Raw genomic sequence first — 27,408 nt, forward strand, 5'->3', positions numbered from 1 at the left:
CGCTCGCTCTCGTTATTTGGCCTGCGTTTAAAGCTGCGCTATCGTTCTCCCCTCCACGCTGCTTTCCTCCCTCCACACTCCTTGCTCATGTGCGCTCTAAGCGCAGAGTATTGTTTTTGTTTTTCACACGTCGCGCCCACGTGTCCGCAGCCCGTGCGCAGGCGCCTCTTTGATGTGAAACGCTGGTTTGTCGTGCGCTAGGGTGCTTCTCATCTCTGGCCCGTTTGGAGTTTTCTTTGATGCCCTCTTTGAGAAGCACTCCCCTCGCACCGGCCAGATGGCACACAGGTAATCCGAAAACAAAGGGGCGTGGGAAGGCGTGGTGGCGTGGGGAGCGCAGATACAATCGCGTGCAAGTCGTGCGAGCCTTGGTTGGCGTGCCCTTTGCGTGGGGTCCACGTCATTAACGCTGCGGTGCCCTTCTCTGCCAGGGTCGATTGTACCTCTACCTTAACCCAGTGTAATGTGCAATGCCTCAGCACAGCCACCAGGGGGAGCATTCCTGCCCAAACCTTTGGACCGTTGGATCGAGCTATCAGATGAGGATGTATGTTGTTCTGAAGTGTTTGGACATCAGTGTCTGAAGGTTGTGGGAAGTTGTGTACCTATTACTCTCCCCTATAATATATAAATGTATGTGATCACTGTATTAGGTATGCCTTGACTATAGCTGTGCTGTTTATATTGTGATCCATCACTGCTGGCACCACTGTGGTGCTCTAGTGACCGTACTGAAGTCCTTTAGCCTGGATATGTTGTTTTCTCCTTTACTGGTCTCTTTCATAAGTGACCTGCTTTTGACCAGAGAACAGGTGTTAGCTGGATACTTTTAATTAATTTATACTATAAATGCACATGTAACTACTTTACATGCAAGAACATATAAAACTCGTATTTCCTTTGTGTCCTCTGGGTCATTTTATCTCTGCTATTTCCTATTCGTCCTCAGTCAGATCATAAAAGTGTCCAACATAGGACTGGTAGCCTGTGGGAACAGCTGTACAGTAGGTGCACCTAATAAAGTGATTAGACAGTCTACAGACATATTAGCTGAGTAAGTGACTGTGTAAGTAAGTAAGCAATGTAAGCACCTTACTAGATACCCAGGGTTGCTTGGCCCTGGGGACGGACGGACCTTGGACACCTTGCAATCCTGTTGTCTCACTGTGAATGATGTCCTGGCTTTTCTTGAATCCCCTGAGCTCTCTCTAAGATGGATAACTCTTCCCCAAGTCTTCCAAGTGTGTTGTTAAACTCAGGGGCTGGTTCAAGACTTTCTGCTCCAGTGAATGTGTGGCTCATTAATATTCTGCTGCATCTCTCCGTACCCATCAGCCCCTCTGGCAGCCCCAGCGTAGCATAGCGTGGCGTTGCGTAGCGCTTCACAGCGCTCTGTCCTTCTGGCCTGCTGACAGCTCTTCACTCCGCCTGGCTCCTCGCCCAGCCCCGGTCCCCGGCACCTCCCCCAACGCAGGCCAAAGCCACATCCACTGCTCAGATCTGCATTAGGCTAAACTGTTCCATCAGCATTCCTCCCGGCCATGGAATTCACTCGTGCAGCACTCTCAACCTTTATCTCTGCGTCTGTGCTCCGAGTCTGCCCCTGCCGACTCACAGAGGTTTGATATTCAGCTTTAAGCTCACAGCTTATGATTGCTGGTGTTTGTTGTGTTTGGCAGGGCAGTCAAAGAATGGCCAAATCTGACACCGTGTTCTTATCTGGGCTCCCACCGAATGTTTCTGTTGCCTAGCTTACCCAGAATGCTTTTGCGGTGCATCACGTCTGTTTGCTGCCCTGGGCACCAGCGACGAGGGCTTTCAGCTCAGGGCTCTTCCTGAAGGACTGGCAACTCTTGATGGCCTTCTAGGTGGGAATTGGATGCTTAGGGCCACCATCACATGTGAGGTGTTGCTCTGTGCACTCTCGGCCGTAGCGCCGCACGCCATGTGGATGCTCCCCGCTGCAGCGCCACACGCACCTGCCATTTCGTCTTCGGCGCGATATTCACGCGAGCCATCCCAAGCCTCTGAGCAGTTAGCACCCGTGTCCCCACCTTGTACCATCTGAGCCCTGACCCGGGGAAAAAGCTGGAAAATCGCTCGTATTTGCGCTTGTTAAGCGCATCTTCCATTCCGAGGCCTCTCCGGAGAGGATGCCATATTGATTGTCTTTGTTAGCTTGGGAAGCGCTCCAGAAAGAAAAGCGTGTCGTCTCCGCTGAGAGGGGATGCTGGGTGGGGGAGACTGGAGAATGACTCGGGGTGTAAATAACGTCAGAGCTGTCATAGCAAACCAGCAACGCACACAGGTCGCGCTCAGCTGGCTTAAATGACGGGCCTGTAATCATGCTGAAAGCAAGTTGGGTTTGAAGGTTTTGATAGTAGGGGTCTCCATTTTCAAGATTAAAATGAGAAAATTCGTCATATTGTTTTCGTAGTTGATGGTCTATGTGGGGCTGCGTGTGTGCGGCTGCGTGTGTGTGGGTCTGCGTGTGTGGGGCCACGTGCGTGTCTGCGTGTGGGACTGCGTGTGTGTGTGTGGGTCTGGGTGTGAGGGGTGTTCAACAGCCTGAGCAGTCTCTTTAAATGCTTGCATTAGATCACTGAGCCCCATAATATGAGGGAGCTAGGAGACCACGTCTCCCTGCCCCAGCATGCCTTAACGTCTCTTCTTCCCCCTGCGCACCCTGCGAATGGACGTGAGCTTGGAAGCTGAGCGTGTGGGTTAGAAACACGACGTGGCAGTCGCAGCCTGGTTACACGAGCACCCACCCCCCCCATGCGGCGTATCGGTGCGCCGGAGATGGATCTCTTACATTAGGCCGCTTTGCTGATGTGCCGAGTATCACATGTCAAGTATATCGGCGGCCACCTGGGCCACACTGTGAGGCTCGTCTGCGTGTCTGCTGGCTGTCCTGATAGTGACGGGGAGGGAGGAGAAAGCTTGAGGAAGGAAGAGCGTGGAGAAGACAACAGAAAGGAGCAGGAGGGGAGGAGGGCGGGGGCCGCATGGCTGCTACTCTCCCTTCTGCGTTTTCTCTCATGATTAATTACCTTGACCTGAGCCTGGCCAGCTTATTAATGAATGGCCATAATGCTTTATCCCAGGGGATGGAAGCTGAACCATGAGGCACCTCACCTCTATCCTCCTCTCTCTCTCACCTCCCTCCCCCATCTTTCTCCTCCTCCCTCTGCCTCTCTCTCAGTTTCCGGCACCGTCTCCCTCTCCTTACCCTGCTTTTCTTTCCCATGCGTTCTTTCCGTATTGGCGTTCATGTTACCCACGCTCTCTCCTGCCTTCTCTCTCCAGCTTGGCCTCTGTGTCTTTAGTGCAGACTCCTCCCACTCCCTGCTCATTCTACACTGCAGCTATTTAGTCGGGGCATAATGAGCAGACTTGCAGAATCAAGTGTCCAGAGATGCCTGTTAATCCCAGGAGCTTTGTCTGTGTCTCTCTCTCATACCTTGCTTCACACTCTTTTCCTCTACCTGTCTGTTACCCTAATTGCCATGATTGGTGCTTTCTACACAAGGCTTAGGTATTATGTTTAAGGATTTACGATGAGCAGATCCAGGACCAGTCAACACGTGGGGCTCTTAAGATGAGCGAGTGGGCGGGTGTGAGGAGCACTGGCCTGTCTGACTGTTTCTCTGTCTTTCTCTAGATGTCCTCCATGACCGTGCAGAGGTCAGTGTTCATGCAGTGTGTGCGCTGGGCGGTGTGGAGTCCTTTCTCTGAGCCGCGTGGCCCCAGCCAGAGTGTGTGTGTTGGCCTCCAAGGTGGTGCCATTCCCAACCCCTTTGGTGTCATGGTTTACACAGTGCACACGCAGCAGGTAAAGACGCAGCACACACACATACACACACACACACACACACACACACACACACAGTGCTTATTAGAGCAGAAAATAAACTAAAGGGCATCACTGCCATAGCAGTGTCCACACATACCAGCAGGACATCACTGCCATAGCAGTGTCCACACATACCAGCAGGCGTCCAGTTCACAGTCTGTGCTTTAATCCTTTAATATGACATCAAAGGCAGCTACATTTGTGGATACAGGTGTGTTTCGACCCTGTGTGTTTAGACGCGGGTGTGTTAGCCTTTGCTGGTGAGCCAATGCCAAACTGAAGCACATTTCCTTATATTCACTCCATACATGTCTCTTCACACTAATGATTCATTACTGTGTAACGCATTCTGAGAGACTAGAGATAAAAAAGGTGCTTTCAGCATGGACACACACACACACACACACACACACACACACACACACCATATTATAACTCATCCTTCACAGCTGCAATTAAAATAATGGTGGCAGTGTAATTATATAATTACTCTATTGAATGTCCTCTTGGACTGCTTCTGGTGCGCGTGTCCAAGCAGACCAGTCCAGGAGTACTGTGGTTTCACCAACCAACTGGCTCTAACCTGCTCAAACTGGCTTGAGCCTGAATTGCAGTCCCAGTGCCATGGTTACCACGTCAGCCTCCTCCCTATTGTGCCACTGTCACATCAAAGTTGATTAGCATCATTAGGAAACAGGACCTTGCAGCGGAGACTCTGCCTCACCCCAGAAAGTCCTCCAGGTTAGCCCAATGCTGGGATAATCCTTTGACTCATCACATGGGCTCAGCGGGAGGCCGGAAGCCGAAGCTCCTTTACCTCGGCTAACCTGGCACGGCTAACTGTTTGGGCGGCTATTCACCCGTCTTGGTCTGCAAAGGAGAATTTCATCAGGCCATGAATTGAACTTGCGTGGGAGGGGGAGTGTTTTGGAATGAACGGATGTTCTACGCTCTCCACCCTCTTCAAGGCTGATGCAGGGAAAAGCGTCGTCAAGTTCAAGCTCGCCTCTGACGTGGAACGTTCCACCTCCGGCGCGACGCCGAAAACAGCCGCTCGGGACGCGCCGCCGTCTAAGAAGTTCCACTCCACATCTCAAGGTGAATCAGAGTTTTTAGGGTTTTTTTTCCCCCGCCTAGTACCTCCAGTGTGTACAGATTAAATGCACATCTATCCTAAACTGACCCATTTTTAAAAGTGATCAAGGTAGAACAATGTCCCAATGGTTATGAATTTGTGCTGCTTCACTCTTCAGCCATATCCAGGAGACCGGAGGAACAGTCAGACTTCTCAAACACGTATACTTCAAAACACCACATTACAAGCAAACATGAGTGCAAGCGTGAGCAAACATTCCTCCTTTTTCTCCCCCTCTACTCTTTTGTCCTCCTCTCCTCTGTGTGACAGTGTAATTAAGGTCCTTTTTAAATCCCTGCACTGTTGTTTTCCATCTTTCTGACAGTGTAAAAGGCTTCCGCGGCTGCGGTGTGATGGAACACGCGGTCTTCTTGTGCTGTGGTATTGTTTGCCGAGTTAACGCCACAGATATTAATAGGGCTGTCCTTAATTCTGAGATGACACTGAGACGTGCACTTTTCCCAAGCGTCGCCGAAGCCGCGACATTTTCTCTACCGCTTTTCTTCTCAATATGAACGCCGGGCTTGTCACGTTGGAGGTCGAGGGTGAGGAGCATGTTCGCGTCTGCCTTTGATGTTTCTGCTCACATCTGTAACTGACTGTCATCATGGCTCAAACCCAAACAGGCTTCTCAGCCTGCCACGCCACGCGCCTACGCATTCAGTGAATCTATGTTTAGTACAAGTAATTAATAATGAATGTGTAATTATTAACTCGGAGGTATCGCTCTAGGAAATCACGCAGTAATCACACACTGGAACTCACAAAGTAAACGCACCCTCGGCGATGGGCGTGCTCTCCAAAGTGCGCGCAGGGACGGGTCGGGCTCTCTGCCACTACGCAATCCGTAACGAAAGGCGTGTGGCACCATGTGCGAGGGGCGTGCGCCTCCGTGCGAGGGGCAGGCACCCCTTCCCCGGGGCGAGGACCGATGTGGGCCTGCGTCACGCCACCTCGTGCGTAACGAGGTGATGTCCCGCCCAAAAAACCCTCGCGGTGAGAGCACAAGGCGCAGGACACACGGCGTAAGGCGAGGGGCGAGGGGAGACGAAAGGAGGCAAGAGAGGAGGTGTAAATGAGAGCGCCGGCATAGTGAGAACGAGGCAGAGAGAACGTGCAAAAGGAAGATGAGTTTGGGTGGGCGCAGGGCAAACAGATGGCGCATTACCCAGCGAGATGACGGGGTGGTAGTTCCACTCAACACCCCTGCATGTTGGGGGGCATGAACTTGCGGATGTCTGCTTACACACCTGGCGAGCGGAAGTTCAGCCCCAAAATATCCTTCCTAATTATGTTCCTTGCTAAATTTGTCAGAGGAACTGAGCAACTCTGGGGCATCGTGAGGTGTCACCATTTCGGTGTGGTTCAGTTCACACACTGAAGGAGAAGACAGTGTCCCCCCCCCCCCCCCCCCCCTTCGCCCTTAAAGTTTGCTTTGTTGTTTTAGCTGTTTTAATATACAAGATGCCCACAAGCAGTATGGTAGTAAACGTGTCGTAAAACAAAATAAAAACTTAAGATGTGGTGGAAAACACTTTGAAGTTTTTGTATTGAATAAGTACTGTACCTATACTCATGGTGATTCTTTAAGGCAACAGTAGATCTATAAAACAAAAAAAAAACAAAAAAAATCAAAGCTCTTTTTTTTTTTTATATATATATTTTTTAAAGCATCATTAAAGCAACAAAAACCTTGCAGCAGAAATGTTGATCAATTCCAAAGGAAGCCCTGTGTGGAGGAAGGGTGAACTCACCAGGACTGCTTGCTTCTCTTCACTTCCAGATGAGAGTGAGCGGGAGCTGGAGGACACGCCCCTGCCCAGCGCCCATGGTCCTGGGGTAAGACCCTCACTACCTCCACCAGCACCTCCTGCCTCTGCTCACTCACACACACTTCACTGACTTCACGCCTGCCAGTGTTACACGCCAGCATAGAAAGCTTTTTTAATTTGGGTGTTTGTTGAATCGGTATGTATGTCAGTCGTTGCCAGGTGCATCACGCGTGTTCCAGTTTGGCTCGGCCTCTGGGGAGCCCCCGAGCATCGCCTCGCGCGCCGCCCGCTGCTGACTGTTGTTCCTGACGTGGCAACCCTGGGGCGGGTCGTGCCGCGCATATCGGCATCCCGGGGCGGGCCGGCGACACGGTCTCTGCTCTTCACCTGAGACTCGGGCTCCGTACTGACGGAGGGATGCCGTCTCTGGGCCTGCGGAAGGAGAGCATTTGGCTACTAACGGGGAAGACGTTAGCGGGCCGCACCATCTGTTACTCCGAGGCTGATTCCAGATGGATTCCCTTTGTGCGTGTTAAGTGCCTGGGCCGCGTTGCGAGGGTCTGGAAGAGCGGTATTAAGTCGTTAGTGCGGCAAGCGTGGGAGGCCCGGGCTGGTGGGTGGCCGCGCGCGGGAGGCAGGCTTGCCTCTCACGACAGCCGCCGCGCGGGTCCTGTGTGATGGCTCATACCGCAGAAACGACATGGTTCCTCCTTTCGTTTTAGAGAAACCAGAAGAGAAGTGTGTTAAAAATAGAAAAAGTGAACATTAAATTCAAAAGGAATAAAATGATTGGCTGTGAGGATTGGCATGTATACATTAAGCAGGGCGCGTGACTGGCTGGCCGAGGCACTGGGGCCAGTCTGTAGGAGGTCTGATCCATGCTGCCTATCGTTTAGTTGGTTGCTGCTGGTAGTGTTGCTTTTTTCCTGCATGCATCTGAGTCGTGCAAAGCTCCTGGATTCATCGGTGGGAGTGTTTAGGGCAGCAGACACAGAACAGTGCTGTTGGCTTGAAGCAGAGCGAGCGTGGAGTCCGAACTCTCTCCAGCTAAGAGCAGGCCAGGGCGGCCAGCCTGCACATCGTCTGAGAGGCCCGGTCACCTCCTCACATGTTGGGCCTCATTGATTCTGGCAAGGAGTTCGTTTAGAGAGTTGTGTAACTTAGTTGACAGCTCTGATGACTCCACTGAGTGTGTGTGTGTGTGTGTGTGTGTGTGTGTGTGTGTGTGTGTGTGTGTGTGTGTGTGTGTGTGTGTGTGTGTGTGTGTGTGTGTGTGTGTGTGTGTGTATCTTTGCAAGCATGGGCTCACAGGCTGGAAGGCATTTCTGTCTATCTGGCGGCCTGTGAGGGCCATATCACAGCACTCTGATGTTGCTTGCTGTTTCTCTCTCTCACACCCTCCCTCTCTCTCTCTCTCTCTCTTTATCTCCCTCTCTCTCTCTCTTTCTAATCACTCTGCTGTCTACATACCGGGTGCTCTCTGCATCCCAAAATGGAGGCGTGGGGATTACCCCTCCCCTCCTCAGCAAGAAGGCTTCCCGATAACAAGCTCTCACTCTCGCTCATTAGAATTTCAGAGCGGTGAGACAGGACGGCCTGGACCGTTTTTGGAGTGCTCGGCCCAGGTAGCGAGGCTCTGCACACCCCCTGCGCCCGTGTTTGACCCACCAGTGCCTGATTCAGGCGCACACACCCGTCGTCCTTTCACAGCTAAAGCCCGTGGGAAGAAGCTGCCGTTTTCTTTTCTCTTTCTTTCTTTTTCGTTCTCTTTTTCACTCCCTCACTCTCTTTTTTCCCAGCAGGTATTCTGGTGCTGCCGTCACTGCGTTATTGATTCCTGTTTTTAAGCCGTTGGAATAGTAAATGTATTCCAAACACAGGCAGGCTATGTGAATATTGACAACCGTACTTTTTATTCTGACCTCATGCTTTTGTGCTGACAGCCTCTCTACACTGTCAGCTGACTCTCTCTCACTCTCTCGCTCTCTCTGTCTGTTTCTGTCCCAGAGCTGTCACGGTCATTCTTTTTTATTTTCGCGACTTATGTGTAGAAGCCTCTACTTATCGCAGAAGCCTTACGGGTTGTTTTGAGGTGCCATATTGGCCCGAGGCGTTCCCACTGTCCGCGTATGGGTTCGGGCCAGCCGGCTCTGAGCAGGGTGCTCATCCGTTTGCCCCTTGTCTTTGCTCATCAGACACATGACCTCAGAAAGACTGTACAGACGAGGCGAAATTGAGAGGGGATCGCTAGCTTCAAACAAACAAACAAACAAACAAACAAAACCACAAAAAAGAAACAAGCAAATGACCAATGACTATACTTCATCCAGAGCCAAATCCATGCATTGCAATGGTCACGGTTTCTCTCCATGGGGATGACCAGTGTTAGCAGAACTGTGTGGTGAAATGCGAATGGTAAACACTGATGGTAAACACTGACTTTCACTGGCTACATAGCCACTTAGGCCTGAGGGCGTGCCGTGCTAGCAGTAATCGGCCCATTAACCCTGTGGTGAGCCCAACCAATCACAGAGCAGCACCGAGGGCAACCCCAGACAGCACAGCCACTCCCTGTTCAGTCCACTCACAGCCACGTCCAGCTGAACTGTTCTGAGTGTACAGCACCTGCACTCCTGGGAACCACGTTTAAGCCGTCAGCTAAACGCCCAGCTGCCGCGTGTTCTTACATAATGGAAAATCACTGTGCATAAGTGCGAGAGTGAGAGAGAGAGAGAGAGAGAGAGAGAGAGTGGGTACTAAGTGACTTCACCGCACTGGTGTTGCAACCCACCATCACTCGCCATGTTGTATCGGAATACATATAGTACAACCAATAGACAGGTAGTTTTACTGTAACAGTGGCTATGTAAAAAAAAAACTAACAACACCAAAAAGTAGTCAAAGGATCTCCTTTGAGGATCTGAGTAACTTGTCTGTGCCGTGTTGAAGCCTGGTTTTGCTGAAGTCAAGGCCGGGAGACCCGGGTCACGGCTGGGCTGAGAGGAGGGGCCGCCGGCGCCGTAACGAGCAGCAGGAAATGGAACGGCTCCCCCAAAGCCTCAGTGTTCGCCTGCATTATTCATTATATTAATGTCCCTATTAAAGATGCTGAAACTGATGACAGTAGCACTGAACGGGGGTGCGTGGGCGGGGGAGGGGAAGCTGGGGGTGTTCGTAAACCTTTTTGTTTAGCAGGAACTTGGAGTGAGAAACAGAAGGGTGATGGAGAACGCGGGATTCGGATCAGGGCTGGTCGGGATATGAATCTACAAATCTGCGTGCGTGTGTGTGTGCATGTGTGTGTGAGAGAGAGAGGGAGAATGTGTAAGTGTGTGTGAGAGGAAGACCGAGAGAGAGCGAGAGCGAGCGAGTGGAATGGCGAGTGAGGGAGTCGTGGCACCAAAAGCTGGATATATCACGGTGACATTAACCAGGGTTCTAATTTCATCCACTCTTTGTGCCGGCTGGATGTGGCTCGGAGCTGCTGCCAACTGTGCGGGGGCTTGCCATGATGTCACTTCCTCGTACCTGTTGTTTGTGGAATAAATATGTATAAAAAATTTTTCCCTCGTTATCTCTCTCTCTCCTCCCCTCCTCTTTCTCTCCTGCTTTCGCCCTCTATTTCTCACATTGTTTTCCGTTTCTCTTTCCCCACTCCCTCCTCTCTCTTTCTTTCTGTCTCTGTCTCCCCCTCTCCATGTATCCCTCTCTGTTTATCCCTCCCTCTCTTCTACCTCTTTCTTTTGCTCTCTCGTTCAGCTCTCCCTCTCTCAGCTGGCTGCCACTTCACGCTACCCGACCATGAGCCACACGATGGCGTCTCCATGGCAACAGCAGCTTCCTGCTCTGCTTGCGCCCTCCCCGATGGCATCGGCCCACCAGCTGTCACATGTCGTAAGATTTCCACCCACACACCCTTGCACTAACGCACACTCGCACACAAAGGAACATGCGCATTAAAAAGTCCCGACGCACGCACAACCCGCATATATATGCAGATGGGTTTTAAACGAAAACCCACATGAAGTTCAAAAGCTCAAAAACTCTCAAACTTCATTTGTACACTTTTAAAGTGATCTCCATTAGCACACACACACACGCTGGCTACACCCTGTATACAATGTCCCACACACTCACATTGCCAAGCTGTATGCCAAAAACATTATTATTTTCTCTTGGCTTGTTCTTTTTTTTTTTTTCGTTCATACTCCCGTTTGACAGAGTTATGAGTTCAGGTCTCCTCCCACATGCCAGTTGTGTGGGTGCTCTCTCTCAGGTCCTCTCCAGGGCTGGCTTCCGTCAGGCGTGCACACTCGGGAACAGGCTCATTTGCACATCTACATCTGTCCTTGGCTGGACCTGCAGACATGGTCCACGCTGTCCAAACAGCTGTGCACACCAGGTTAAGAGCCCGTCCGGCTCCGTCTCCAGCCGTTTTTATCTGCACGGGGATGCAGCCACAGACTCCTAATGAGCAAGCCCACCGCGCCAGGAGCAGGAGAGTGGCAAAGAGACTGAAATAGGGGCACTGGACATTAGCCTGGGATACTTGGATGAAACTTCACAGCCTTGGGGGGAATAGAAAGGTGTTCAAAAGGAAGAACTGTATAAAGGAGTGACCGAGCACTGAGGTCTGCGTGGGCACTGGCAGTGCACATGACGGAAATACAGGACACTTGGCGTGCTGCCAGTTCCTGTGCCGACAGTAAAATGCGAAACAAGAGCAGTTCAGTAGGCTTTCATTTGGGGTCACTGTGTTTCTGCTTGGTGATTCGACCAGGATGAGACGGAACGCTTGACTGGAGTTTTATTCCCCCGGCGCGCTGGAGTTTGTGGGGTTCCGGTGGCCACTTTGCTGGTGACCAGTGTGCACTGAAGGATGTGACACTGGGCCTCTGCAGCTGAAGGTGCTCGGCGCTCGGGACACAGCTGGCCTCTGCCGGCCGGCTCTCTGTCTTCATCGCTGCCTTCTCTTTCGCTCTCTCACACCTCCCTCTCTATTTTATTCTCTCGCTCTCTCTCCCTCCCTCTCTCCCTCTCTGTCTCTCTCTCTCTCCATTCCCCCTCCCTCTAACTTTCGCTCTCCCACTCTCTTGTTCTCACTCTCTCTCCCTCTCTAACTCCCCCTTTCCCTCTGTTTCACTCACTCACACTCTCTCCCTCTCTCTCTCTCTCTCTCTCTCTCTCTCTCTCGCTCTCTCTCTCTCTCTCTCTCTCTCTCTCTCTCTCTCTGTCTCTCTCTCTCTCTCTCTCTCTCTGTCTCTCTCTCTCTCTCCCTCTCTCTCTCTCTCTGTCTCTCTCTCTCTCTCCCTCTCTCTCCCTCTCTCTCTCTCTCTCGCTCTCTCTCTCTCTCTCTCTCTCTCTCTCTCTCTCTCTCTCTCTCTCTCTCTCTCCCTTCCTTTCTCACCTCCACTCTCCCCTTCCGTTGTTCAACATCGCTGTATTTGAGCAGCTGTCTCATCTAAAGTTTATGCGATTCTTAAAATTTCAAAAATTATTAAACATTTAATGCTGACAAATGTTTAACAAGTAATAATTTAAAAGCTGATGAAAGCAGTTGTTTTTGCAAGAAATTTTCGGTATCACTTTTCGAAAAGTGACAGAGTTACTGCTTCCAACGCGTCTGCAGCAGGACCAAACCTTTACAGATTCCAGATGCCAGGAGCTTGTTCGTGAAGTCTGTCTCAGTGCAAAGCCGGCTGTCCTCCCGTGAAAGAAATCCATAAGCACAGGAACTCAGTATGTGTGATTATGTTGAATTCCCTGTTATTATGTCAAGAATACCTGTCAGGTGGTAATATGTATCTGCCAAAGCGAGACAGATCTAGACGGCTATTTGGCCAACGTTGGTAAATCACACAAGAACGAGCTTGCCTAATGTTGCAGCTGTGTGGAAGAAGTTGGAGATTTTTGTAAAATCTCAGTGCTTTGAGGGGCTGGAGGCTTCCTAAGGTTCATTTTGATATGCGTTTATTGTATCGTCGATTTGGTTAAAATGTTGGTGGGTTAAACGTTAAGCTCGTTGCAGTGTTAATGAAATGTTTCCTCCAGCTTTGTAGAATTAGTGTGGCGTTTGTTTCAGGTTGATCACCACATCATTGTCTCCATGTAAGTTCAAGCAGAGGTTAAGAAGAGTTGTAGGCATCACTGTCACTCATCATGGGCAATTGGTTTTAACTGCTGAACCGGAGCGCACGCACGCACGCACGCAGCCACATGCACTGAAGGATGCTCCTGCTGTTGTTCGTGGACGAGTAGAACACAAGATGTCAGAGATGTACTGTCAAGGTGTCAGACTTCTACTGACTCCGTCTGCACCTCTGAACTGCTCACTCTCAGCACAGGGCAAAGCTCCCCTTACACTTTACACTGTGCGTAGAAAGTGGGCTTCCAGTTTCTCTTAAATACTAGACTCACTACTTCTGTTATCTTAATATAAGGCATTTTATAGCTCTGGAATCTTTGCTTTTATATGGGTGTTATTGCTTGGCTTACATAATATGATTTAAATATTTGATGTGAATCGTGTGTGTGTGTGTGTGCGTGCGCGTGTGTATCAGGAGCATCCCGCTGTAGCCAGCATAGCACACCTGGAGGTCAGTGCATTGGAGAGAGGGGAGATGAAGGATGAGGAAGAGTGTGATCTGCGTGAGCTGAGCTTCACCCCTGTCCATGCCCCTGTGATTGCCCTGGGAACACATGTAGCAGGGTAGGAATCGCATGTTCATCCATGCACGCACGCACGCACACACTCTCCCAGATGCGTGCATGCAGTGTGTTTCCCACTGCCTGCCTTCACACACACACACACTCTGTTGCGCGTTTATCTTGTATTGCATACATATAAACACACACTGGCACAGATGAATTTGCTAGAAGTTCAATTTAAAAATTAAAATCTGAAATTTATTTAACAGCATTGCTAGGAAATAATAAAGTCTATTTTAGTTATTTGCTTGTGTTGAAACAAGGAAATTTAAAAGAAATATTTTTATTTTTTGTAGCACTTTAGTCTGCAATTTCAATGGGATTCTGTGATTTCAGTACCATCACTACTACTGTGTATGCAAAGGTTCATTTGAAGGGAAGATAGTCACGTGATTGATCCTTATTGACTGGCTTAAAGCTTGTCTGTAGTGGTAATAAAAATTGTAATGTACAACACAAGGTTTTTAGTGAAACAGAATGTTTCACTCAAAGGTCCTTCTTTAGCTCTGCTAGTCCAGTCAATAATGGCTATGCGAGTGGTCTTCCCAGAGCAGTATCCAGTCTGCATTACAACAGCAGATGCCTAAGAGCGGGTCATAAACATGAAGAACTGGCCAGCCCCTGGCCCTGACACGATCCATGCCTACTGGCTAAAGAAACGAACAGCTCTGCATGGCCAGCTAGCAGAACAAATGAACCGGCTAACTACTGGCTCCCATCCAGGCTGGCTAACACAAGGCAGGACAGTACTGGTTATGAAGAACCCCAACAAGGGTCAAACACTGCCAGACTACAGACCGAGCACCTGCCTGTACACAACATGGTGGACCAGCCCCCGAGCTGAAGGAGTATGTGTGTGCTCAGAGAAGGAGTGCACCACAGGCTCAAAGCTCCACCTACTGACAGATAGAGCTGTCCACTGGGACTCCCAGACCACAGAGACCAACCTTTGTGTTGCCAGAATCATCTCTAAGAAAGCATATACCTGAACACTCAAAGGCCCAGCCCTGTATAATGTCAACAGAATCTTAAGGGCCATAATCATAAACTCAGTGGAATACTGGTGTACAGCACTAGAAGCCAACTAGAAGACAATTGCGAAGGTGACCATAAAGTGTGGTCTATACCCAGGAGATACACTGTCTCCACTGCCGTTCTGCATAGGCCTGAACCCTCTGAGCCAGGTCATCAAGGGTATTGGGTAGGGTTTCGCGTGCAGAACTCTCATCAGCTACCTCCTCTACATGGATGACACAAAGCTGTTTTTTCACATGTGCTTAAAAATACTCTTAATGGCACTATGTATTGTAGCAGTATTATAGCAAAACATTTATCTTTCTCACATTAGCAGCTGCGTCTGTGATGCTGTGCAGACAGCAGGCCCTCATACATGACCAGCTAAAGCGTTTCCACTGTGCAGTCAGAGCGTGGCTTCCCCATACCATTCACTGCTGTTTCTGTATCATGTTTGTGTTGTCCCTCAAAATAGTGGGAACTCAAAGCTCGTCTTTCCACATTTCCCGCATATTCCTCTGCCTGAAGTACATGCGCTGCTCTGTGAGAGTTGTGATAGTGACTGACATGCAACAGTGCACATTTTAAATTAAAACAAAAGTCTAGGTGGTGACAAACTAACACTCCGGCACGTCAGCGAGTGTCTCGAGGGAAAGATGTTCCGTGGCTTGCTTGGGTGAAGTAGTTAACTATTTTCTTGAGTGAGCGCCACTATTTTTTTTTTTTGTTTTCTTTTAGGTGCTTTATCATATAGCTCATCTTGAAAGCACCTCTGTTGTCGCCACCAAATAAAATACTGGCATTGCAGCTGTATTGCAGATTTTGTTCTACACTGCTTTCATTATACTGCTTATTATACATAATACATTATTCTTTCAGAAGTTTACAACACGCTTAGAAGACATCAGGTTTGTCTGGCTTATAAATGATACTTTGATATTTTGGTGCTGTGTCATATTTTATTTTAAGAGACTGACCTTCAAACTAAATTAATTTAAAATGATATTGGTTTTATGTAAGAAAATATCCTGTGCCAAAAATGACTGTCTGAGAAATGCTGTTTTCATTCATATTCAGCCCACATGCTGCGGAATCTTGAAGTTAACACAGATGAAAAATATCACCTTAATGAGGACACAATTCATTTGGTCCATTAGAATGTGCCTGTACGGGCTCCACTAGCAGCATGTCAGATCGGTTCAGGACATCGCTAGCGGTAATGGATGTGGCAATCCCAAGTGATGGAATATGGCAATCCCAAGGAAGGAATATGAACGCTGGAACGAGGAACTGGAGGTAATGGAGAGGGTGGACACCAAGCTTCTGCCTGTGGGGAGCCACCTGGAAAAGAGCTTTTACTGCCTAAAACTTTATACTTTTTCTGCATAGAAGTTCTCATTAAGTGAACTACCATTGGTCACAGACTGTAAAGGAAAGCTGTGAAAATGAAGACCAAGGAACATTCTAAGGCAATTAGAGATAAACACATCGACAAACAAGATGTCCAAATGGTTGGATATCCTGGTGTTTAATAAGTACTGTGACCTCTGTTGCGTCATTTGTGGGGGAAATGGAAGTTGTATCATACCACCAAGACATGCCCTAGAGAAGACTGCCCCACATGTGGAATTTGCCAGAAAGCAACACAGAGTGACGTAGCTAAAATTGTGGTCAATTTGTAAGCCAAAAAAATGATGTGTTTTTTGCCCCAAAATGCATAGCGCTTTGTGTGGCGTAAATCTAACATTGCTTATTCCTCGACAAGCGCCATGCCACCAGTGAAGGATGGGGGTGACAGCAGTATGTTGTGGGCATCTTGTGATGGGTGAAGGGTGGATGAATGTTGGAAAATACAGAGATATGCCGCAAGAAAACCTGCTACCTCCTGCCTGGGGACATGCCACCGAGGCCAGTGCAGCATATGGCTGTTTGCACAACTCAAAGGTGAACATTCTACGGTAACAAGTTAAAGTCCTGATCCTGGTCCAGTTGAGAATCTGTGGTAATGTTTGAAAATTGCGGCCCACGAGCGTCTTTCAGTCAGTCTGAACAACCTGGAGCAACTCACTCCCGAACACTGAGCAAAGTTACTAGAAACGTATTCCAACAGAGTTAAAGCTTCTGCAAATAGTAGTTCTACAAAGTACTGGTCTACAGGGGTTATTTATTTATGTTTTACTATCAGATAGGAAAATAAAGTGTTTTGACAGGCTGTAACAATCTGTCATGGTAATCCAGGACAAATCTGATAACTTTTGTTTGTGCAGTACAGACGTTCTATAAGCCAGCCATTCAGGATCGTATAGGCAGTGTAGCATTTTAGCATAGTGTCACACTGCTCAGAGAGAAGGTTAGGATTCATGTGTGGTTTAATAATAATCAGTGGTGCCAGTGAACGTCCATGAGAACGGGCAATGGTCAAAGAACTGGAAACGTCACACACAGAGATCCAAACGCACAAACCAAGTTAAAGATCTGTCTTCATATATTAATGGGCACAGTAAGAAGGCACTCATAATTCTGTTCAACCGCAGGGCTGGGCAGGTTTATATTGGATACTATTGTGGGGTATATGAGGGACAGGTGGAGAAAGGAAAGGAGAGGTTAGAATTAAAGTGCTTCCTCTGGTGGTAGGCAGAAGAGCTGCGTGTGTGTGTGTGTGTGTGTGTGTGTGTGTGTGCGTGTGTGTGTGTGTGTGTGTGTGTGTGTGTGTGTGTGTGTGCGCGCTGTTCAGTTGAGTCATAACATTAAAACCACTGACAGGTGAGGTGAATAACATTGATGATCTCGTTACAATGGCACCTGTCAAGGGGTGGATATATTAGACAGCAAGTGAACAGTCAGTTGTGTTAGAAGCAGAAGAAATGGGCAAGTGTAAGGATCTGAGTGACTTTGATGAGGGCCCAATAGCGATGGCTGGACGGCTGGGTCAGAGCATCTACAGGACGGCAGGACTTATGGGGTGTTTCCAGTATGCAGTAGTTATTACTTGCCAAAAGAAGTCCAAGGAAGGACATCTGGTTAACTGGTAACAGGGTCAATGGCACCTGAGCTTCAGTGATGCGTGTGGGGAGTGAAGGCTAGTCCATCTGTTCCAATCCCACAGAAGAGCTACTGTAGCACAAATTGCTGTAAAAGCACTATGGGAAGAAGGCAAGCTGGCAGAAGCAGTTTGATGCTCTGGGCACTGATCTGCTGTGAAACCTAGGGTGCTGCCATTCATTATTGCAGACTAAGTACACGAGTTCTTGGCAACGGTATTCCCTAATGGCTCTCTCTAGTGTCCTCTCTCAGCATGTCACACTGCAGAATCTGTTCAGGAATGGTCTGAAGAACATGACAAAGAGCTCAAGATGCTGACACGGCCTCCAAATCCCTCAGATCTCAGTCCAGTCCATGGGAGGTGCTGGAGAAACAACTCGCATCCATGGAGGCCCCACCTCTCAACTTACAGGACCTAAAGGATCCGCTGCTAATGTTTTGGTGGCACATACCACAGGACACCTTCAGGGGTCATGTGGAGTCATGCCTCGAGCACAGAGCATTTTTGGTGACACGAAGAAGACCCACTCAATAATTAGGCAGTTAGTTTTAATGTTACGGCTGATGCTCGAGAGAGAGAGAGAAAGAGAGAGAGAGAAAGAATTCCTCATTTATGTCATGTTACTGTCCCACAATACTTTGCTTATTTGCGGCATCATTGCTTTTTGGCTTCTGGCCTGATGAAAATGGCTGTATATAGCTCATGAGAGACCTAAAACCAGGAGAACCTAAATCATTCAAAGGTCGTATGTCCTATTATCATTTCTGCTCTGAGCTTATTTTCCTTGTTTCTTGTGCCAAACATTGGCTAAAGAAGGAACACAGCTGGTACCCTCAGCAGTTGTTTGCTACAGTGGCTGCAGGTTCTAGCTAGGTATTACACATAGCTAATTAAATCTTTCTTATAAAACAGTTCCATTCCTTTAACTTTCATTCCATCTCCAAATATTCTTTTTTTACTGTCAAATAAACATTTAATAAAATAAATAAATGTTTGGCATCTCAGCTCTATTTAACTCTTTAACCATGGACACTCAGACATCTTATGATCTAGATGTTTTCATTCTGGGCAATTAGGCCCTTTTTGGGTTGTGTTGCATGTCCTAACACACCTGAACCACCAGGCAAGCGTGTCTTGGCTGGAGGCTCCTGAGGGCCCGATTTTGACCTGGTGGGCTTCTGTAGACCCAATGTTCACTACATGCAGAGTCTATATGAGGCTCACTGGGCTCAATTAAGATGTTGCTGTTAACAGAAGGAGCTGCTGTTGTAATGATCTCACGGGCGTCATGGCGTGGCTCACTGGGGCTTTCACATCACTTTTTAAAGGTCAGTTATTAAAGGTCAAAAAAGCCTTTTTATGTCATCTGTAGTGTCATTTTGGTTCGGTCAATATGCATGAGCGTAACTGACTATGATATAGGTAAAAGGTACACTTTCCTAAAATAATCAATCATACATGGACTTCACCTTTGTTCTGTCCATCTCCCTCTCTCTCTCTCTCTCTCTTTTTCCTCACAGACAGACACACACACACAGAGTTATGTACTGTATTCAAAACAAGGCTTGGACAAACACTAAACTAATATGCAGTGATTATAGATGCTTAATTTGGCAGAAAATGACCATGATCCATAGGTTGTATTTATTTCCCCCTTAGTGTTAAACCAATTAAAAATACTGATGGAAAACTTGTCATAATGACTTTGGCCCTTTAATTACATATGATTAAATGAGAGCAGGGAACTGCTGCTGTTTATCCAGTCTGCTTGTTCTAATGTTGACACGTACATATTCACGGCCTCAAACTAATCTGCTCAATCGGATGTGGTGGTCATGGACGTGAACGTATAGGCCTGCATAGGCCTGCATAGGCCTTAGCAAGGCGCTGGCCTGTGGAAGTGTGTCCTGCCTATGTTTGCTTTAGCCATTCACAAGGATATGATCAAAAAACGTGTAAGAAATTCAACTAGAATCATTCTTAATTAAAGTATTTAAGTGACATTAATGACGCTGTCATTAACAGTGCTGTGATGTATAGCAGTGTGCAAGTAGTCCATGGCATGTTTTTGTGGTTGTGGTTGTGTTTGTGTTTGTGTGTGTGTGTGTGTGTGTGTGTGTGTTTTGAGCTACCCTTGCCATGCTTAGGTTAACACCAGATCCTGAGCGGATTCTTCGCTGTGATGCTGCATAGACCCCAGACACGTTCATCTGTATTCAGACCGTGCTTGCAAACACGACCCACTTCTGCAAAAAATTTAAAATCACCACTATAAATCTCGTATAGAGCTTATAGCACAATATCAGTGCAGCCATGTTGCTTTGCCTCCACATCTGTAGATCTGCTCTTTTCTCTCTCCCAACCCTACCGTCACTGTTTTGTTCCTGCTAAAATGGAACCAGTTTAAAATTGTTATCTGGTTTGTGTGGGAACACGTGATTTTTACTGAAGGAGATAAACAAGTCATTTCCCAAAAGCATGACAAAGAAATGGGCCAAGAATCCCATGAACCTCAACCATGAACCGCAGATTTAAGGTTTTATGGCTAAATACTTCATTGGAAAATTAATTGACTAATGTCCACTCTTATATCTTTAAATCTCTCTAGTGGACAGTGGGGCGTCTAAAGTCCCATAAGTGGAATATATTTTAAGAGCCATATATGAATTTATTACTATAATTCTCAGATGGTCTATGGGGTTTATCAGAATGATTCACTAATGCCTTCTAAAAGGTGATGGAGTGTTTGGTCAGATGCTGCAGCAGTTGGAGGAGGTAGTGAGTGCAGAGGTGGGATTTGAAGCTAACTGTGGCCTTGGCCAATGCAGAGTAATGCAGCTGTTCTCCTCGGTGCCGCCACCATCAGGGAAAACCGGAGGGTTGCAGCATCACGTGCTGCAGTTTGTTCCGGAGCCAGTTGCTGGCGAACCTCCTCATTAGCACGCCGTAGTCCTGCCTGCGGCTCTGGGGTTTGAGGGAGCTCTATCTTGAGTTCTGGCCATGATGCAATTTCCCATTGTAATTAAGTGAAGTGAGGACATTTTGTTCTGTGAATGCCAGGGACTGAGTTGACCGATGACATCTCTCCATGTGCTGTGTTTATCTGATCTGCTGGAAGCACCTGAAATGCTCTCCTCCTGCCCAGTATGGGCCGTTTGGTGACGCACGTGTCCAGTTGGTGCCGCTCACTGGACATCAGGGCTGCAGCATTTAGGAGGGCTCTGAAGGGTTGAATAGCTCAACGTCTGACTGCATGAATGAAGGAGTTTTCAGGCCTTTGGGCTATTTTTCCTCACACACTCTCATGGGCTTGTTTTCACTCAAGTAGCTATTATTGGGTCTGTTGCGGAGAGACACTGATCTCCTTTCTCTCTATATATCTCTCTCTCTCCCCCTCCCAAGCTCCAGTAGGAAGAGCTCTCGCCGCTCCCTGGCTCATCTTTTCTCCTCCCGCTTCCCGGAAATCCGCGACGGGCTTAACCAGGTTGCTGAGGTGCTCGACCCCTCTGAGGCAGTGAACTTCGACCCCCAGAGGGAAGAGGCAGACCCGCTCCAGGCTAACACTCTCATCCTGCAGTTCCTCGCTTTCACCAGGTGTGGTGTGTGTGTGGGAGTGCGTGCACTCGTGGGTCAGGATGTGTTAAAGGTCGACGATGGGTTCCGAGAGCTCTTTGTAACCTGCTCTGTAACTCCAGAAGCTGAATTATGTAATGACATACTTCATGTTCAAGTCCAACAGCTGAATAACATTATAATTACATACATATTACATGATGTGTTTGGTAATAGGCTACATGTTACCCTAAGCATTTAGCCAGGACATACTAGTCATCTGTTTAGAGCCACTACAGCTGTGCTGGTCTCCAGTTTGTCCAGTAAAGCACAGGAGGCCTTGTAATGGCACCGATGAAAGGATACAAGTGCACACTTTGATAGATATATCTGGAGTAACTGTCATGTAGATAAAGATGTGTGTGTGTGTGTAATTTATTCAATTATTTTACAAAAACAAGAAGTTAGATGAAGTGGAGGGGTAGTGCTCTCCCTTCCTCCTCTGTTATCACATCTTCAGCAGTTTCCAGCAGGAGGAGAAAGGAAATTGAGGCATTTCACATCTGCAAAGCAAGTAAAGCAAAAGACATGATTTGGTTTTATCGCTGTTCTCCGTGCTTCCAGAAAGAAACGGGCCGTGGTGGGGTGCCTTCTCCGTCTCCGTCTCACTCTCTCTCGTTCTCTCATGTTCTCTCTGTCTTTCTCATTCTCCCTCTTCATCCCTCTCCTTCTGTCTCTAGTTTCTGCTGTCTCCTTTGTGTACTGTGATCAAGCATACACAGCCTCTGGTGTTTTGACCTCAGAGCCATGTGTGCTACCTTATGCTGTACAGTACAGACAGATGAACTTCTGGTATTTTCTGGCCCTATTCATAACACATATTAAAAACCAACTTTAATGCGAACTGCCACGGAGTGCTTCCATTTCCTGCTGCAGTATGTTTTCTGTAAGAAAGATCGCCACAAATACACATTTGTACATGCAACCTAATTGCCTAATTAGAGATGAAGGGGATTTAAATGGCTTTTTTCAACAAGCTTTGCTCTCTGGCCTCATATAATGCCTGGTGATTATGTAGAGACTACATCCTTTGCTGTAATATTTCCTGTCCCACATTTGTTTAGTTAAGAATGTCTTTTGAACCCAATGTAATATTTTTTTTTCTCTTAAACATACTGATAGAATATGTTACGTAGCTATCATACAAAAGAAGGATAATATAGAATGGCATTTCTAAGTATACAGTTAGTTTCAAGGTTGTTTACACAGCACCATGGAAAGCAAGAGTATGGTGGTCTTTTCTAAAAGATTTTTCTCAGAAATAAGAAATATATTCTCTTTTTACAGACATTCTAAGGGCTACTAATTACTTGTCAGTGATGATTAAATTCATTTTAATCACATGTTGATGAAGATTAAAGTGTAGTTATATTGTATACAAATTTTAATTATTCACAAAATTTTTAAAAATGTTGTTTAAATTAAACTTATGTAGCCCTCTAACTCAGTGGCTCACTAATAAAGATGCAATTTTTTTAGATTTTAACAATTAAATTTCATTACGTACAATTAAATTACACATACAAATTCTCAAACAAGTTAACATTTGGTATTTGCAAAGATATGATGATGATGATGATTATTATTATTATTATTAACTCTTCTATGAACAGCTGTTGTGCTCCGAGGGTGATGGTGTTCAGTGAAAAGGCTGGGTGAGTGTCATTTCTGCATCCCCCAAGCCTACGTAATTATCCATCTGTTTACAAGATGAACAGTAATGAGTAAAACCTGGGCTTGCCGTGAAGAGCACTCGTGTAATGGGCCAAACCTGCCTTGTTGATTGGTTCAGAGGTCAACTTGCTGTGTGTGTGTTTGCGCGCACGCATCCACAAGTGTAAGTGTGCTTGCTTGCGTGTGTGTGTGCATGCATGGTGATTGTCTCTATGCAATTCGACCCTTATCTAATGCTTAGTGATAGATTGCTAATCTTCCCACAGAAAGCAATCATCTCTCCTTAATCTATCCCTCCATTTTAATTCATTGCCTTGCAGCTCAGAAATGTCAATGAGGACTTTTTTATATATATATATATATATATATATATATATATATATATATATATATATATATAATATACAGACAGAGAGAGAGAGAGAGAGAGAGAGAGAAAGAGAGAATGAATTGTGATTGGAATTAGCATAGTTTAGATAAAGTGTCTCATATAAGATCACTTGGCACATATCATAGGTTTTTTTGGATTTGTCACGTGCCAAGAACGTGCAGAAAAAAGAAACAAGTGAAGGATTTAATGACAATAAATACAAATGAAACCGAACATAAAAGTGCACCAACTACAACAAAGGGAGCCAGCGTAACATACAATGGCCGTCTACGGTCATGAAACTAAACGGGGCTTAAATCAGGCGATACATAACATCATAAGCCCCAGGTGGTGAGGACGAAGACACACCGCCTGAGGTCAGCGAGGCAAATGCAAACCCATAGCAACAGAACTGCTACCGCATGCAGGTGACTACCGGTGTGGGGAGAGGCTGTGACTGTTGTTTTGTTTTGGGGGGGGGGGGTTGTGTTGTATGCTGTATATAATTAATAAAAGAAGAAATTGGTTCAACAAAGCGTGTTTCCCCAAATCCGATACAACTATGTATATTGATTATTGATTATTTTGCCATCACAGTGTAATGGCACAGAGCAGTGAATCCTGAAGCAAGCCATCTGTCTGGTGTCCAGGAAATGCTGAGGCTCTGTGTGATTGAAACAGATTTACTTCATGATTTACTCTCACATTCCAACTGGATTATGAGACCATAAATTTAATATCAATTCGTAACATGGGAATTTGCATGACTGCAAAATGGAGGGAATTTTTATTCCTCCAAGAAGCCTCTGTGGTACATTTTATATGTTGCCATGAAAGAAGCAAGACTCAGTCACAGAGTATCAGAGGTTGATGATAAAAGTAAAGATTGTTTCGGTGAAAGCATTCTAATGGCAGTAATGGCGCTATTACAGACCTGTCTATGTCAGACGCACCTAATCAAGATGGTCCCATTGCACAACTTTCTAACCCCCTGGTGTCTTATTGCTCTATGGGGCATGGATCTAGATGACATTATTTGAATAATCTGCCTATAGTTCAAATGTCACTGAAAATGAAGGAATATTTGTAGAACATGCTTAATTTGTGACAAATCTAATGGTTTGCAGCCGAGACTTCACCGTGAATCCCCTGCGCTCCACAGGCTCCCTCAGGCGGGCGTAGGGATGGGATGGCCAAGCTGTGTTCACTTCACCTTCCAGCTGTACCGCTTCCCCCCGGTGAGCTCTCAGCCACTGCGGTTGGTGGAGGCCGAGGGCTGGCACGGGCCCGCCGACCCCTGTGTCCTCTTGCCTGTCAACGCCGGCGGTGCACCCCGCCTAGGTGAGCTCCACTTCCTCGCGACGCCTTGTTCCCAGGCCCGGACCTCAGCAGACGTGTGGGGGTGACTCCTGGCTAACCTAAAGGGTGCCGGTGCTTTTTTTTTTTTTTTGTGTGTGTGTGTGTGGTGGGCATTGAACGTGCTGCTGGTTCCTAGGCGGATGGAAACTGCCTCCACCCGCCCGGTAACGTCATCTCCATCGCTATCTAGAGGGCGCTCGTTCCCAGGCCGAGGCTGCTGGGGGTTCAGACGTGAGCGCCATTAAGATGGAAGGAGTGGTGGTTGGGGAAAGGGCAGGGAAAAAGCAGGTAGAGCGCCGGACAAGCCGTGCGTGAGCTGGGAGCTGCAGGGAAGAGGAGAGAAGCCTCGCGCCGTGAGGGAGACATCCGATCTGGCACGGCCAGACTCATCTCCTGCCAAAAGTCTTCATTAGCTTCTCCTCTTGGGCCCGCCATTTATTTGTGTTAACTGTGTCCCGCGAATCGACGGATCCCGCAGCGGTAGTGTGTTTTGTCGTCGCCGTTGACTGGTCATTAGGTGCAGCGATATTTGCATGCCACATGTGTTTTGGATTAACGTATGTGCGGCGAGTGCCTAGCCAAGCTGAGTGAACGTCAGCGCCGTCATGCGGCGTACTGTGGGCGGGTGAGCTTGCTAAGATCCGTGACACTGAAACCAAAGATCACTGTACATCCATCATTTCTGGAGCAGCAGCAGCCTAAGAACCACACACTCAGTCAGGTCTCACAGACATGTATCATCATGTCTCTACACTCTATACTTTACTATACTATATCTCTCTTTTCTGGCTCCTTCTCTCTCTCCCTCACCCTCATTTTCTATTATTTTCCCATCACTCTCTCCCCCCCCACTTTCTTTTTTCTTTTTCCATCACTCTTGTACTCTCTCTCTCGCAAACACTCACTCACTCTGTCTCTCTGTCTCTCTCTCTCTCCACACACTCACTCTGTCTCTCTTTCTCTCGCTCTCTCTGTGTCTCTCTCTCTCTCTCTCTCTCTCTCTCGCAAACACTCACTCACTCTGTCTCTCTCTCTCCACACACTCACTCACTCTGTCTCTGTCTCTCTCTCTCTCTCTCTCTCTCTCTCTCTCTCTGGGTTCTGGAGTCTTTGAGCTCTCCAGTGTCATCCCAGCAGCACTGTGCCTGCCTGCTGAGGGAGGTAATGGTGCGAGCCGTGAGTGGCGATGGGAAAATAGAGACAGGCAACAGGAAAAAGAACAGAGAAAAAGAGAGAAAGAGAAAGAGGGGAAAAAGGGGGGGGGGGGCGGGGAGACGCTCAGCGATTGAGGCATCGATGGGTGACGGGGGTTGCAGGGGGTTAGGGGGCAGCAGTTGTTAAACATGCTCTTACTTGTCTGAGAAGCTCTTTGAGTGCGTAATATGATCCATAAAGGATGTGTATTACTGAGAGCAGCAGAGCAAGAGCGTCCTCCTGTACGGACGCGGTGTTCAGATGTCCATACATCGCTCCAGACACATAGTGTAAAGGGGACTAGTCTGGAGGCTGGCCACGGTCCACCCTGCTGGCTCACGCCGAGCCTTTAAATTCTGTCTTTTCACATTGAGCCTTTAAATGTTGCTGGTGCTTCAGCTAGAGCCCAGCATGGTTCGGTCTTTGCGGTCAGTGATGCGCAAAATCCCGCGTGTTTACGAACAAGCGTGAACTCGCACGCTGTTCCGGGCCCAGTATCGCTGTGTGTCGCTCGCAGTACGACTGTCGGAGGTTTATAGAGACAGAGAGAGTGGCTGCACAAAAGGGTGTGTGAAGCGGTTTGATGTGGATCTGTCCGTGTCTGCAATAAAAGGCTCACTGCACTGTGAATTCATCAAAACACATCTGTGAAGCTGTCAACCTTGAATGGAATTTATTTCAGTATAATATATGCACTGCGACTGCATATAGTCATTGAAGAAGTATTATCCTGCCGTGCCCTTAAAGATGTTAAAGCAGATAGTTGGCTAGCGTTTATTGAGGTGGTTATGTATCGTCTCATTTTGTGTTGGGGCTTATTTTCATGACTGTAGGCACTCGAGGGTACCATATTATTTTTACCAGCTCCTTTTTATGGCTGTTTCTAACTCTGTGTTTGTGTGTGTGCGCGCACGTGTGTCTATATGTGTGCGCGTGTGTGTCTTGTGCGTTTGTGTCTTTGTGTATGCGTCTGTGTGTCTGTCTGTCTGTGCGTGCTTGTGTGTATGTGTGTGTGTGTGTGTGTGTGTGTGTGTGTGTGTGTGTGAGGACACGCATCAGGTGCTCCTGGGCTGCAGCTTCAGTACTGCGTGGATCCCACGACCCTGAAGCCAGGTGAGCGTGTGTGGTTCCTGCGCTACCTCGCCCTGCACTCACTGCACATCGACGTGTGGGACAGTGACTCGCTGCTGCTGATTGGCTCTGCCGCTGTTGAGCTGAAGGTATGACACCCCCCCAACACAAACACAAACAAAACAGCCGGGACCAGCTAGCACTCCAGTACCCACTGACACACCACCTCTCGTATCCCACCTAACCACTAATGAGAGGACCTGAACTCACCCTTATAACGCCAGTCTCCACTGCTTGTCCAGAGAACTCGTTCCTTATTGTATGTGCTGTAAAGCTGAGGGCAGGACCATCTCCAGTTGAAGCCCAGCGCCTCGCGCTCGCGACCCGACACGGCTTAAGCGCCCCTGCCCCTTGCTGCTTTGAATGTTTTATGTCAGCTTTCTGTCCAGGTGAGCTGGGACAGCAGCTTGCTGTGGAATTAATGAGATATGGATTGGAGAGCTCTGGGTAATGGTCTCAAACAGATCTCTTCGATAACTCTCCCAGACCTCCGGTCCATGAATACTGTGCCTGGCACTCTGCCCAGACCTCCCCTCCTTT

The 27,408-nt window shown here is 47.7% G+C and overlaps 2 protein-coding genes across 4 annotated transcripts in view; both read left to right on the forward strand.

The window, feature by feature from the left end:
• LOC113590786 (nephrocystin-4-like) overlaps positions 1–7,059 on the forward strand; it is a 17,650-nt gene extending 10,591 nt beyond the window's left edge. Inside the window, exons 2-5 of the mRNA XM_035522209.1 lie at positions 3,665–3,835; positions 4,825–4,954; positions 6,775–6,830; positions 7,003–7,059. Coding sequence (XP_035378102.1) covers positions 3,665–3,835; positions 4,825–4,954; positions 6,775–6,830; positions 7,003–7,059 — 414 coding nt within the window. The remainder of the gene's footprint in view (positions 1–3,664; positions 3,836–4,824; positions 4,955–6,774; positions 6,831–7,002) is intronic.
• nphp4 (nephronophthisis 4) overlaps positions 6,783–27,408 on the forward strand; it is a 45,768-nt gene continuing 25,142 nt past the window's right edge. For 2 of the 3 annotated variants that reach the window (XM_027007669.2, XM_027007671.2), the window contains exons 1-6: positions 6,783–6,830; positions 10,523–10,657; positions 13,324–13,472; positions 20,931–21,122; positions 24,347–24,525; positions 26,797–26,957. In XM_027007669.2, the coding sequence (XP_026863470.2) occupies positions 10,565–10,657; positions 13,324–13,472; positions 20,931–21,122; positions 24,347–24,525; positions 26,797–26,957 (774 nt within the window). In that variant the 5' untranslated portion in view covers positions 6,783–6,830; positions 10,523–10,564. Of the gene's footprint in view, positions 6,831–10,522; positions 10,658–11,511; positions 11,671–13,323; positions 13,473–20,930; positions 21,123–24,346; positions 24,526–26,796; positions 26,958–27,408 lie in introns of those variants that run through there. The other variant, XM_035522117.1, reaches the window with a different exon arrangement.

The sequence above is a fragment of the Electrophorus electricus genome, chromosome 23 (genome assembly GCF_013358815.1).
Source record: "Electrophorus electricus isolate fEleEle1 chromosome 23, fEleEle1.pri, whole genome shotgun sequence".
Lineage (NCBI taxonomy): Eukaryota > Metazoa > Chordata > Actinopteri > Gymnotiformes > Gymnotidae > Electrophorus > Electrophorus electricus.